This window comes from Dendrobates tinctorius, unplaced genomic scaffold, assembly GCF_039654945.1.
Source record: "Dendrobates tinctorius isolate UK_male_01 unplaced genomic scaffold, ASM3965494v1 ptg000070l, whole genome shotgun sequence".
Taxonomy (NCBI): Eukaryota; Metazoa; Chordata; class Amphibia; order Anura; family Dendrobatidae; genus Dendrobates; species Dendrobates tinctorius.
The window spans coordinates 67,288,937-67,302,644 of record NW_027361738.1 but is presented as its reverse complement, the minus strand read 5'-3'; the positions used below and the strand labels follow the sequence as shown (position 1 = coordinate 67,302,644).

Sequence of the window (13,708 nt, the reverse complement as noted above, 5' to 3'; positions counted from 1 at the left end):
TGTGCCCCCTGCATGGTTAGCACCTACCGTGTTTCCCCGAAAGTAAGACCCTGTCTTACATTAATTTTACCCCAAAAAGTCCCACCCTGTCTTACTTTCGGGGGAGGTCTTACATTAGCCGAAAAAAAATGACAATTTCTTTTTAACCAATAAATTAACATTTATTAACATGCTGTTATACCCCATAACAGTGCCGTATCCCACTGCACACAGCCCCACACCCCATAACAGTGCCGTATCCCACTGCACACAGCCCCACACCCCATAACAGTGCCGTATCCCACTGCACACAGCCCCACACCCCATAACAGTGCCGTATCCCACTGCACACAGCCCCATACCCTATACAGTACATGTTTCCCTACTTGGTTTTTAAATGCTGGACGTTTTCCTCTGCGGTGCGGCTGTGGGTGCAGAAGGCCTGTGCTGCAGGGAACGCTGTGCCAATCAGCAGGGAAACAGCGGTGACGTGGGGCTGGGGCGGCCAATTACAGCCCAAGCTGCTGGACCAATCAGTGCTCGAGCCGGGGGCCGGCGGTGACGTGGGGAACAGGGGCGGCCAATGAGCTGTTGAGCTGGGCGGATTGCGGGGTTAACACGGCGAGTTAACCCCATGAGTGCTGGACCCGCCCAGCTGCACCTTAGGACACCTCTGGAGCCTGGGGACCCAATGGGGGACAGCGGCGGCCCAAAGGTAAGGGCCTTACATTTCACAGCGGCCCCCAACCCTGCCTTACATTCGGGGGAGGCCTTACATTGAAGGACCCCCCATAACCCCCACCCTGTCTTACTTTTGGGGGGGTCCTACTTTCGGGGAAACAGGGTAGTAGCACCTCCTTTTGCAAGTGTCACAGTTTGTAAACACTTTTTGTAGCCATCCAAGAGACTTTCAATTCTTGTTTGAGGGATTTTCATCCTTTCTTCCTTGGAAAATTCTTCCAGTTCTGTGAGATTCCTTGGTCATCTTGCATCCACTGCTATTTTGAGGTCTAGCCACAAATTTTCAATGATGATCAGATCAGGCCCTGTGAGGGCCATTGTAAAACCTTCGCCTTGCACCTTTTGAGGTCGTCTATTGTGGATTTTTACATGTGTTTAGGATCATTTGTAGAAGCCATCCTCTTTTCAACTTCAGCTTTTTTTAACCAGATGGTGTTATGTTTGTATCAAGAATTTGTTGAAATTTAATTGAATCCATTCTTCCTTCTACCCGTGAAATGTTCCCCGCACCATTGGCTGCATCACAACCCCAAAGCATGATTGATCCACCCTCATGCTTAATGGTTAGCGAGATGTTATTTTCCTGAAATTCTGTGTCCTTTTATCTCCACACCTACCTTTGATCATTGTGGCCGTAAAGTTCTATTTCAACCTCATCAGTCCACAGGACTTGGTTCCAAAATGCACTAGGATTGTTTAGATGTTCTTTTGCATAAATCTATTACTGAATTTTATGGTGTGGAAGCAGGAGAGGTTTTCTTCTGATTCCATGAAGGCAATATTTATGCAGGTGTCTCTGAACTGTTTAACAATATACCTCAACTCCAGAGTCTACTAAATCTTTCTGAAGGTCTTTTGCAGTCCAGCGTGGGTTCTAATTTGCCTCTCCCAGCAATCCTACGAGCATCTGTCACTGAAATTTTGCTTGATCTTCCAGACCTTATCTTGACCTCCTGTGTTCCGGTTAACTGCCATTTCTTAATTACATTTCAAACTGAGGAAAAGGCAACTTGAAAATACTTTACTATCTTCTTATAGCCTTTTCCTGTTTTGTAAGCCTCCATGATTTTCATTTTCAAAGTGCTAGGCAGCTGCTTAGAAAAACCCATGGCTGCTGTTTTTTGGCAAAAGATTAGAGGAGGTTGGGTTTTTATAAAGTTGGGAAATTTGCATCAACTGGTCTTTCCTAACAATGATAGTGAACAAGCCATAACCCCAACAGGCTAATTAAGGTCTGTAACCTTGGTCAAAGTTATCTAAGCACACAAATCTCCAAGGTTGCAAACTTTTGCATTGGCCCATTTTCCTTTTTTAAATTTTTGAAATGTAAAAGATTAAATTACATATATATATTGTTTTGCCTAAAATACAAAGAGAATGTGTCATCTTTAACTTTAGGCCTTTTAGAGACCATTTTATCTTCAACTTACTTAGGCTGGTTTCACATTCGCGCTTTTTAAGCGCACGCACGGCCGGGGGTAGCTCCGCCCCCGAGCCGGCTCTCTGCCCGGCGTGCCCGCCCCTTCCTTGTAGCGCCGCCTCCTAGCGCACAGCGGCGCCTGCGATCGGCGCACCCTATCTTTAGCATAGGGTGCGCAGATCGTGCGCAGGCCGTGCGCTAGTTGCGCTTTGACCTGCGCTGCGCACTTTTGACGGTGCGCCGTGCGAGCCAAAATCCGAAAAGTTTGATTTTGGCGCGCACGGCGCACCGTCAAAAGTGCGCAGTGCAGGTCAAAGCGCAACTAGCGCACGGCCTGCGCACGATCTGCGCACCCTATGCTAAAGATAGGGTGCGCCGATCGCAGGCGCCGCTGTCCGCTAGTAGGCGGCGCTACAAGCAACGGGCGGGCACGCCGGGCAGAGAGCCGGCTCGGGGGCGGAGCTACCCCCGGCCGTGCGTGCGCTTAAAAAGCGCTAATGTGAAACCGGCCTTAACTGTTCACAATAACAGTAATTTTGACAAGTGGTGCCCAAACTTTTACATGCCACTGTACATATTTTAGCATCTATATCTGTCATATGCTTAGTAAACAAATAAAATATAAACACCTAAAACCTATTTTAAATGGTTGTAATGGAAACATTCACTGGGTCGACATTGTTCTAAATTCCAAAAATATTTTTTTCTCATTATATAATACATAGCATTGCAGTTAGTCTTGTAGACGTTGACAATGATAAAACCAGTTCCTGCCATTTAACTTTTGTCTTGTGGATTTCTTCCAGGTGATGTTAGGAGGTTGATGCAGAAGTTGGATATGATGCCTTCGCTAATTTTTCGACTTGCACCAGAAGGTAGAAACTGCAAAATGCTCTCTTGACAAACCCAACCATCTGCTCCTAAGTTTTCACCGTAACTAATAGCTGCTTATAGGGATTACGGAAAAATGGTTTTACAGTATAGGTCTTAGCGCTTTGTTGAATAAACCACTTAAAAGCAGCTCCGAGATAGGACGACATTTCCTACACGATGTACATGAAAATACACAGGTACTCCATTCTTCTCCATTGTTAATGTGGGTAAAAAAAGACCAAATATCATGTAAATGGCCTGTTAAAATATCAAGCCTCACGGATGGCCAGAGATGCTCCAAATTTACCAAGAAGTTTTCACCTTTTTGTAGATTAGATTCATCTTACTGTAGCGTATCTCAAAGTAAAACTGGCATCTAAAACATCAGTCTTCATATATTCCCCAACATTTTATTTTTTAATCATGATTTAAATAGATAAATATTGCCGCCATATACTTCAGTACCATATAGATGATTTAGCAAAAATGGTTCCATCCAGTGCCCCTGCTATTAGTGACATTTACACAGTCCCTCCCCAAATTATTGCCAGAATTACCCCAAAAATAAATACACGCATAATGCTTCCTAAAACGGTGTATATGTCACAGTTCTGTTGTCGGGTGACCCAGAACCAGGAGCTCCTTCCTTGTCCCTAACACTGGGGGCGTCCTAGCTCGCCCTTTTCCCCGGGTTACTTCTGAAGGTGAATATGCCAGGGCCATGTACCTTGCCTTATCTCCTTGATCTGCCCTCCATCTGTACCCTTCGCCCACCCAGGGAAGAGGGGAGTAGTTGTGCACCGTAATACACCAACCAGACGAACAAGGTAACCCGAACAGGGGAAACAGAAAATACCAATCATACAAATATACACTCACATATAACAGAGGTATGGATCGGGGAGTGGAGGATGGGGTAAAGCCAAAGTAGGAGAAGGAAAGGGAATTATCACACATACTAAACCAAGCAATAGTCACAGATAAACCCACCAAACGCCTTCTCATATAACCACCAAACTACTATACTCCAAGCCATGCACCAAAAGCTAACTCTGACGATGTGTGTCAGTCAGGACCCAGATTACATAGGGGATAGGAGTGGCTAACCATGCTCAGCTGAGAGCCCTATCTCCCAGAGCCAAAATAATTTTACACCGTTTAAAAAGAAGGTGAAGTGCTTCTTTTCAGTGCAGGAGTAGGAGCAATCAGATTCTGTGGTCTTCTGGCTCCTCTCTGTTGCGGTAACCACATGACAGTATGCTTATTGCATCACAGACATAGTGCCAAGTGAGAAAGTGCGATGCATGTCTTGGCCCTTAAATAATTCAGTCCATTGCACTGATTTAAAATGGGGAGAGGACACCCTGTGTGTACTCTTCAAGGTAAATGAAATATCGGTTTTGCAATGACAGGCCCCGTCTCACTCCAGTATTGAATTGCAACCCTATCCCTAGACTCGTATACTGAAAAACGAGGCAATCGAGGCCTATTCAAAGGGTAAAGTTTATGGGTCATAATTATAGATTATAGATCGGTCAAAACTCCAACGTTTAAAAAAACAAAACCAAACAAATGGTATTATAGTTATGTTTCATAAATGTAATGGTTATTCCTAAAATCTAAAGTTATCCTATAGCTAGATAATAATCTAGTAAATCCTAAGAGTCCAACCCTTGGGACCCCCAGAGATCCTACTTATTAACCCCTTTCCGACGTTGGGTGTAATAATACTCCCACGTTGGAATCCCTCCCTTTGATGTGGGCTCCGGCGCTGAGCCCACATCTTTCCCGGAACATGTCAGCTGTTTTGAACAGCTGACATGTGCCTCTAACAGCTGCAGGTGGAATCGCGATCCACCCTCGGCTGTTAACTAGTTAAATGCCGCGGTTAATCTCTGACAGCAACATTTAACTCACGCTTACCGGAAGCTCATCGTAAATCCTGCCCATCGGTGACCTTGTCACGTGATCGCGGGTCACTATGGAACGCTACAGGTCTCGGAAAAACAGCGGGGCCCGCCGCCGCCTTTACTTACCTGCTCTCGCCGCGCCGCTCTGTGCCCGCCTCCTCTTCCTTCTCCGTCCGGCGTGTGCCGGCTTCCTGCGGGCGCCTTAGGCCGCGGGCGCGCGCTCTGCAGATCCTTTAACCCTGCAGCGCCCGCCCAGCGGTCTGAGCGCCCAAATCAGCCGACTTCTACAGGGTATATCAGGCGTCTCCAACATGGTGGAGACGCCTGATTATCGTGTGGACTTCCCGTACGGTATCCTGGCCTGGGTGTTTAGGGGTTTCTCCCCTTCTCACTCCTTACACTCCTCTGCCCAGTCCTGTACGCCGTGTCTCCCTCCTGTACTCCGTGCCTCCGTCCTGTGCTCCAGTGCCCAGTCCTACACTTCTCTGCCCTGTCCTGTACGCCGTGTCTCCCTCCTGTACTCCGTGCCTCCGTCCTGTGCTCCAGTGCCCAGTCCTACACTCCTCTGCCCAGACCTGTACTCCGTGTCTCCCTCCTGTACTCCGTGCCTCCGTCCTGTGCTCCAGTGCCGAGTCCTACTCTCCACTGCCCAGTCCTGTGCTTCGTGTCTCCGTCCTGCACTCCGTGTCTACGTCCTGTACTCCAGTGCCCAGTCCTATACTCCAGTTCTCAGTCCGGCACCCTCCACTCAGTCCTTTGAGCCGCCCCTCTTGGTTCTAGCAGTTGCGGCATCTGTCTTCCTAGGGTCTGCCCCTAACGGCCCCTGCATAGGGGTCGGCACCACCTGGCGCGCTCACCCCTGGGAGCTCCAGTGTCGCGATCCAGAGGGTCCACTCTCGGACGTAACCTATTTGTTATCACAGCATACGTCACAGCATAATCAGGCCATGGACCCTGCTAGCGCCTCAGCGGCCACCCAAAAAGAATTGCTCTTTTTGCGTGAAAATCAGACTAGAATAATGTCTTTTATGAAGTCCATGGACACCCGCCTTTCCGCCTTACAAACCACTGACCCGGGGAACGCCCCGTTGCTAGCAGGACTCCAGCAGGAGCTTGCGCAGCAGCGTGACGCCCAATCCCACATTCTTAGCTACATGGCGTCCGTGGACGACCGACTCCAATCGCTACAGTCCTCTGCTGCCGCTTCTGCCCTACCTCGGGATCCCCTATCCCATCCTCCACCACGCTTGTGGAAACCTCCCAGGTTTAGCGGCGACCCCAAGTTGTGTCGGGGGTTTTTGAACCAGTGCCGTTTGCACTTCGAGCTCCTGCCTCAGCAATACCCCTCGGATCAGGCCAAGGTAGCTTTCATTGTGTCCCATTTAGAGGGAGAGGCCTTAGCTTGGATAAATCCCCTCTGGAAGAGAGATGACCCGGTGGTATCTAGCATCCACAACTTCCTGGATACTTTCCGCAGGGTATTTGATGAGCCTGGCCGTGTGGCCTCCACCAAGGAGGCTCTTTTCAATCTTCGCCAAGGCTCCCTCACCGTAGGTCAATATGCTATCCGCTTCCGGACCCTGGCCTCTGAACTGGGGTGGAATAACTAGGCTTTGGTTGGGGCCTTTTGGAGGGGACTCTCGGGTAAAATAAAGGATGAGCTGGCTGGCCGGGACACCCCTACCACTCTGGAGGATCTCATATCCCTAGCTACCCGTATTGATTTACGGTTCCAGGAACGCTCCCGGGAGTCAGTTAGGGAGAAGAGATCTTTTCGGCTATACCAGGCACCCATTCCCCGCTCCCCAGCGTCTTCCAGTAATTCCACTCCTGAGCCCATACAAGTAGACCGTGTAAGGTTGTCAGAGCAGGAACGCAGGGAGAGAAGGACACAGGGCCTTTGCCTTTATTGTGGCAGGGCTAACCATTTTGTGCACACGTGCCCAGTGCGGCCGGGAAACGCCTCTGCCTAGGCCAGGTAAGAGAGGCCTCCCTAGGTGACACCGATTCCTCTCTACCCCTTACTATTTCGGCTTTTATTTCAGGTCGGGAGCGCAGATCTGTGGAGGCGTATGTGGACTCGGGTGCGGCTGGTAACTTCATCTGGCTCAAGGAAGTGGACCAGCTGCGAATTCCGGTTGTGACGTTAGAGAGTCCGCGCTCCATCGCTTCCGTGGATGGCAAACCGCTACCTGAACCTATCACCATGGTCACTCTTGAGGTGGAGATACAAGTTGGAGCTCTTCACCGAGAAAGAATCGCCTTTTATGTTTTGCCCAGTTTGTCTCATGCCGTGCTCCTCGGTTTACCCTGGCTTCGTCTACACGAGCCTGTTCTAGACTGGCATTCCGGGGAGATCCTCCATTGGGGACACTTCTGCCATAAACGCTGTCTGTTGCCGGTATCTCGCCCCAGTCCGCAGCAAGCTCCAGTCGATCTTCCTGGGCTTCCTACGGCTTACCACTCGTTTGCCGACGTCTTCAGTAAGAAGGAGGGTGAGATTCTACCACCGCATCGTGCCTATGACTGCCCTATTGAGCTGTTGCCAGGAGCAGTCCCTCCCAGGGGAAGAATTTATCCCCTGCCGCCGGCAGAAACCGCGGCCATGTCTGATTATGTCCAGGAGAACTTGGCTCGGGGTTTTATTCGGAAGTCATCTTTTCCTGCTGGAGCATGATTCTTTTTCGTCCGGAAGAAAGACGGATCCCTTCGGCCATGTATTGACTACCGGGGCCTGAACAATATCACGGTCAAGAATAGGTATCCCCTGCCGCTGATCCCAGAACTCTTTGACCGCTTGAGAGGGGCCCGGATCTTCACAAAATTGGATCTGTGGGGAGCCTATAACTTGACCCGAATCTGCTCCGGGGATGAATGGAAGACGGCCTTCAATACTCGGGACGGCCATTACGAGTATTTGGTTATGTCCTTTGGTCTCTGCAATGCCCCGGCGGTTTTTCAGGAGTTCGTTAATGAGATCTTCCGAGACCAACTCTACTCTTCTGTCGTGGTATACTTAGATGACATACTCATCTTTTCCCCTGACTTATCCACTCACAGAAAAAGTGTTCGGCTGGTTCTGCAACGTCTACGGGAGAACAGACTCTACTCCAAACTAGAAAAGTGTCTGTTCGAGCAGTCCTCGTTGCCTTTCCTAGGGTATATCATCACGGACTCCGGAATAATGATTGATCTCGAAAAATTGGCTGCCGTGCTCAAGTGGACACGTCCGGTTGGAGTAAAAGCCATCCAGCGGTTCCTGGGTTTTGCGAACTTTTACAGACAGTTCGTTCCCTTCTTCTCCTCGGTAACCAAGCCCATCTCTGCTCTGACCAGGAAGGGGACCAAACCAAATGCCTGGACTCCAGAGGCTGAAGAGGCCTTTCTTGCTTTGAAGCAGTCCTTTGCTACCGCCCCGATTTTACATCGACCGTTGGTCAATAGGCCCTTCATCCAAGAAGTGGATGCCTCTTCTACTGGTGCGGGAGCGGTGCTTTCTCAGCGGACGACTTCTGGTCAAGTGGTACCGTGTGGATTCTTCTCTAGGTCGTTCTCTCCCGCAGAATGCAATTATGTCATTGGGGACCGGGAATTACTGGCCATTAAGATGGCCCTGGAGGAGTGGCGGTATCTTTTGGAAGGGGCAGTTCATCCATTCATAATCTTCACGGATCACAAGAATTTGGCATATCTTCAGTCCGCGCAAAGGCTCAACTCCAGGCAAGCCAGGTGGTCGCTATATTTCTCCCGGTTTGACTTCAAACTCCATTTTCGACCGGGGGACAGAAACATCAAGGCAGATGCTCTGTCCAGGTCCCTACAATCACCTGAGGTTGAGGAAGGTTCATCTCACAACATTGAGCCTGCCAAAATTGTCACCGTGGCGCCCGTGACGCTTTCTCCCATTCCGCCAGGCAAGACCTTCGTTCTACAGAATAAGAGGTCTGAGGTCCTGGATTGGGGGCATTCTTCCAAGGTTGCGGGTCACGTCGGGGTCAAGAAAACCCTCAGCCTTCTTTCGCGCTACTACTGGTGGCCATCCCTTCGCCAAGATGTGACTGATTTTATATCCTCCTGTACGGCTTGTGCTCTGAACAAGGTACCAAGAAGTCTGCCGTCCGGCCTGCTCCACCCTTTGCCTCCTCCTGAAGCCCCTTGGCGACAAATTGGTATGGATTTCATCACCGATCTTCCACGTTCTTCCGGATGTACTACCATCTTAGTAGTGGTCGATCGGTTCTCCAAAATGGCCCATTTCATCCCTCTGCCTGGATTACCCATGGCATCTGAGCTGGCCAAGGTCTTCATACACCAGATCTTTAGGCTTCACGGACTCCCTCAATGAATTGTCTCCGATCGCGGAGTCCAATTTACCTCCCGTTTCTGGAGGGCACTCAGCAAGCTCATGGGTATATCTCTGGACTTCTCCTCTGCTTATCATCCTCAGTCCAATGGGCAAGTTGAGCGAATCAATCAGGTATTAACAGCCTACCTGCGTCACTTCTCTAACGCCCATCAAGACAACTGGGTGTCTCTTCTGCCGTGGGCAGAGTTTGCCCACAACAACCATCCCAGTGAGTCCACCACCAAAACGCCGTTCTTCGTGGTTTCCGGCCAGAACCCTGGTGTTCCACTACCTCTCCCTACGCCTTCTGGTGTTCCCGCAGCAGATGCCCTCGCCACCGAATTTTTTCAAGTCTGGAAGGAGACCAGAGAAGCTGTTGAAAGATCCAGTATCCGGATTAAAAGACATGCAGACAAGAGGCGCAGGGACCTTCCACCTTACCAACCTGGCGACAAAGTTTGGCTGTCAACTAAGTATATCCGTTTGATGTTGCCTTCTTACAAACTGGGTCCTCGGTACATCGGCCCGTTCCAGGTCTTGGGACGCATTAATAACGTGGCTTAGAAATTGAAGTTGCCGGCTTCACTTCGGGTCCCTAACGCCTTCCATGTCTCGCTCCTTATACCTGTTGTGCTGAATCGGTACTGCTCAGTTCCCCCTTCTTCTCCCCAGCCAGTAGGGGCCGATGATGTCTTTGAGGTGAAAGAGATTCTTGCCGTGAAAAAAGTTCGGGGGCGTACCCTCTACCTCATTGATTGGAAGGGTTTTGGTCCCGAGGAGAGGTCCTGGGAGCCTAAAGAGAATATTAATGCTCCTCGTCTTTTAAAGAAGTTTTTGTCTAACCTCAAGAAGGGGAGACGTAAAGGGGGGGGTACTGTCACGTCGGCGGCGGTAGCCGCCGCCGTCCCAGCAACAGCGGGGCCCGCCGCCGCCTTTACTTACCTGCGCTCGCCCCGCCGCTCTGTGCCCGCCTCCTCTTCCTTCTCTGTCCGGCGTGTGTTGGCTTCCTGCGGGCGCCTTAGGCCGCGGGCGCGCGCTCTGCAGATCCTTTAACCCTGCAGCGCCCGCCCAGCGGTCTGAGCGCCCAATCAGCCGACTTCTACAGGGTATATCAGGCGTCTCCAACATGGTGGAGACGCCTGATTATCGTGTGGACTTCCCGTACGGTATCCTGGCCTGGGTGTTTAGGGGTTTCTCCCCTTCTCACTCCTTACACTCCTCTGCCCAGTCCTGTACGCCGTGTCTCCCTCCTGTACTCCGTGCCTCCGTCCTGTGCTCCAGTGCCCAGTCCTACACTTCTCTGCCCAGTCCTGTACGCCGTGTCTCCCTCCTGTACTCCGTGCCTCCGTCCTGTGCTCCAGTGCCCAGTCCTACACTCCTCTGCCCAGTCCTGTACTCCGTGTCTCCCTCCTGTACTCCATGCCTCCGTCCTGTGCTCCAGTGCCCAGTCCTACACTCCACTACCCAGTCCTGTGCTTCGTGTCTCCGTCCTGCACTCCGTGTCTACGTCCTGTACTCCAGTGCCCAGTCCTATACTCCAGTTCTCAGTCCGGCACCCTCCACTCAGTCCTTTGAGCCGCCCCTCTTGGTTCTAGCAGTTGCGGCATCTGTCTTCCTAGGGTCTGCCCCTAACGGCCCCTGTATAGAGGTCGGCACCACCTGGCGCGCTCACCCCTGGGAGCTCCAGTGCCGCGATCCAGAGGGTCCACTCTCGGACGTAACCTATTTGTTATCGCAGCATACGTCACAAACCGCAAAAAACAAGCCCTCACATGGCCATTTTTACGGAAAAATAAAAAAATTACGGCTCTGGGAAGAAAGGGGAGCAAAAAGCGAAAATGCAAAAACGAAAATACCTCCCGTCATGAAGGGGTTGAATAGAACAGCGGTGCGCATGGGACTGCCAGAAATAGCCAAGCGCTGGTATCTCCGGCAGCATGATAGACATTGAACACAGCGGAGGTTAAAGATGCGTTCTTGGGGGTTCTCTGAATCGATGGGGAGCACAGCAGTCAGACCTCCAGTGATCAGTTTATCCTTATGCTATGTACAAGGATGACTTTGTTATTTGGGGGATAACTCTTTACACTATATTTTACACCTAACATTTAATTCAGACATCAATGAGGGTTGATTTTCCTCCAGCAGTTGATGGTTCGTCCTCCGGTTTCAACGCTTCTGGATCGTCTGATGCCAGAATATGAGCTAGAAACTGAGCTACACATAACGCAATCATGGTAGGACGCATAGCTTTATAAGGTTCTCCGATCAAAATCTATTGGCTGGAGAACAATAATAACATTTTATGTAGGTAGTAATGCTCTTACTTTCTAAAGTAGCTGCCCCCTTGGGGCTGGTTGTGCTCCTGCCATGCCCTGGAAGCTCTGTGACTGCTAGCTGCAATTTATATAGCAGACGCCATGTTTCCCCATATACTACTTTCATCTCCTCCAGACATCTGGCAAAAAACGTGCTAATTGGTATAAAGAGAGTATCTGTACATAATGAGCCCCCTATGACAATGAAGACCACTATTGGCACATATTCTTTCGGAGTATAAAATGTCTTTGTTTTTTAAGTTAATTTCTGTATAATATTCCATATACAGTAAGTGATATTTAAATAGAAAGCACCGTTATCTTTCTGTTCTCTTGCAGAGGAAGTGGTGGTCCATGAATTTGCCAGTCTGTGTCTTGCATACATGGCTAATGAATACACGAGTAAGGCAAAGATATTAGAACTCAATGGGCTGGAACCTCTCATCCGATTGTTAAGCAGCCCGGACCCCGACGTGCAGAAGAATTGTGTGGAATGCATATACCTGCTGGCCCAGGTAATGAGGTTTAGGGGGTCGTTCCAAAAGAAAAACTCCTGTATGCAGATATGATATGGAACCCCAACAATGGTGGAATTACTTTTTTCACGGAAAAAAATAGATGCACAAAAAAACAAAATTGGGTGCAAGGGAAAGGATTATTGTGATTGTGCACATTAGAATAGGAGCAGTGCATAATACCTGCCAATCATGCATTCATCTCGGCAGGTAAGAGGGGTCGTAATGTCATCGGCAGCGCTCACTTCTGGTGCATTGTTTATCTTCCTGGGCCTTGTTTGTAAGATGCTAAAATACATAAATGACGCTGGTACTTGCCATGCAGGACTTCCAAAGTCGCAGTGCAGTTTGTGAGCAGAACGCTATCCCACCATTGCTGGAATTACTTAAGTCCGACTATCCAGTTATTCAGCAGCTGTCTCTGAGGGCTCTAGGGAACATCAGCAGTGAAGCAGATTGCAGACAAGCTCTAAATGAAAATCAAGCTTTGGATCATCTTCTAAAAATCCTGGAAGTAAAGGTAAGCTTGTACAGATCTGCAGCGTCCAGCCAGCGCACTACAATGGACTGCTTGCTTGTCTCACTCCTGTAATAGGTGGCACCAGAGTTCTAGTCCTTTTCCTCTCAGAAGAGACAATTTGCAAATTTAATTTCCCAGAGGAGCATGTATGGTTTATAAGTCTCCTCTCCACAAGGAGAACATTACCCCCTCGGCCCCAATCTAGAGCCTCACACCTAGCCAAATAAGATCTCATACTTTGCACTGATGAAGGACAACATCCTGAAACACTGTGTCTGCAAATTGAGATTCTGCTTTCTTTTTTAAGTCATATTGAAAGACTCCTTAAAGCCTAGATAGTGACTTTTAGGATTGCTACTTCCAGTAGGTGGTGCTAGAGTCCGAGTCCTCTTCCCCTCTGAAGAGACAATTTGCATATTTAATTTTCCTTATACATGACTTATAAGTCTCCTCACTCTGACATGCCAGGCTTGGCTTGTCACTCTCCACAAGGAGACACGTGGGCTTTCGCTCTATCCCTCGTTTATGGCACATATTATGAATATAAGGTCGGAGTCACGCTAAACGTATGGAAAATCGGTCCGAGTCTCCCTGCCTACAGTCGCATAAGTGTTCTCCATATGGTCATCTGTGTGTAATGCGTTTGCAATGCGATGATGTGATTTTTTCCCACCCGTGTATCCGTACGACATCTGTAAGACATCGGTATGACATCCATATGGCTTTATATTTCTCAATCACTTTCCCCATTGAATTAAATGGCTCAGTGGGCTGAAATGAGGAAAATGTGTGCGTGTTTGTCGCAAGTTACATGGATGGTCCGTGTGGCATCCGAGTTTTTCTCGCACCCATAGGCTTGCATTGGCGAGTCTCGGCCGAGTCTCGGTGACAGTCGCAGCATGCTGCGATTTTACACGCACATTGAATATGCCTGAGAAAAAATACGGTGATGTGATCTGCCCCACTGATTAACACTGGTCCGAGTGCTATATGATGTTTTCTCGCATAGCACTCGCCCGTATTCTACGGTAGTGTGACGCCGGCCTAACATAAATGCTTCACATAGGAATACTTCTTTACCCAGTTC

The 13,708-nt window shown here is 49.4% G+C and overlaps 1 protein-coding gene across 3 annotated transcripts in view; it reads left to right on the top strand.

The window, feature by feature from the left end:
• Positions 1-13,708, top strand: part of ARMC3 (armadillo repeat containing 3) — a 109,769-nt gene that overhangs the window by 21,666 nt on the left and 74,395 nt on the right. For 2 of the 3 annotated variants that reach the window (XM_073581809.1, XM_073581808.1), the window contains exons 5-7: positions 2,947-3,015; positions 11,926-12,101; positions 12,427-12,621. In XM_073581809.1, coding sequence (XP_073437910.1) covers positions 2,947-3,015; positions 11,926-12,101; positions 12,427-12,621 — 440 coding nt within the window. The remainder of the gene's footprint in view (positions 1-2,946; positions 3,016-11,925; positions 12,102-12,426; positions 12,622-13,708) is intronic. The other variant, XM_073581810.1, reaches the window with a different exon arrangement.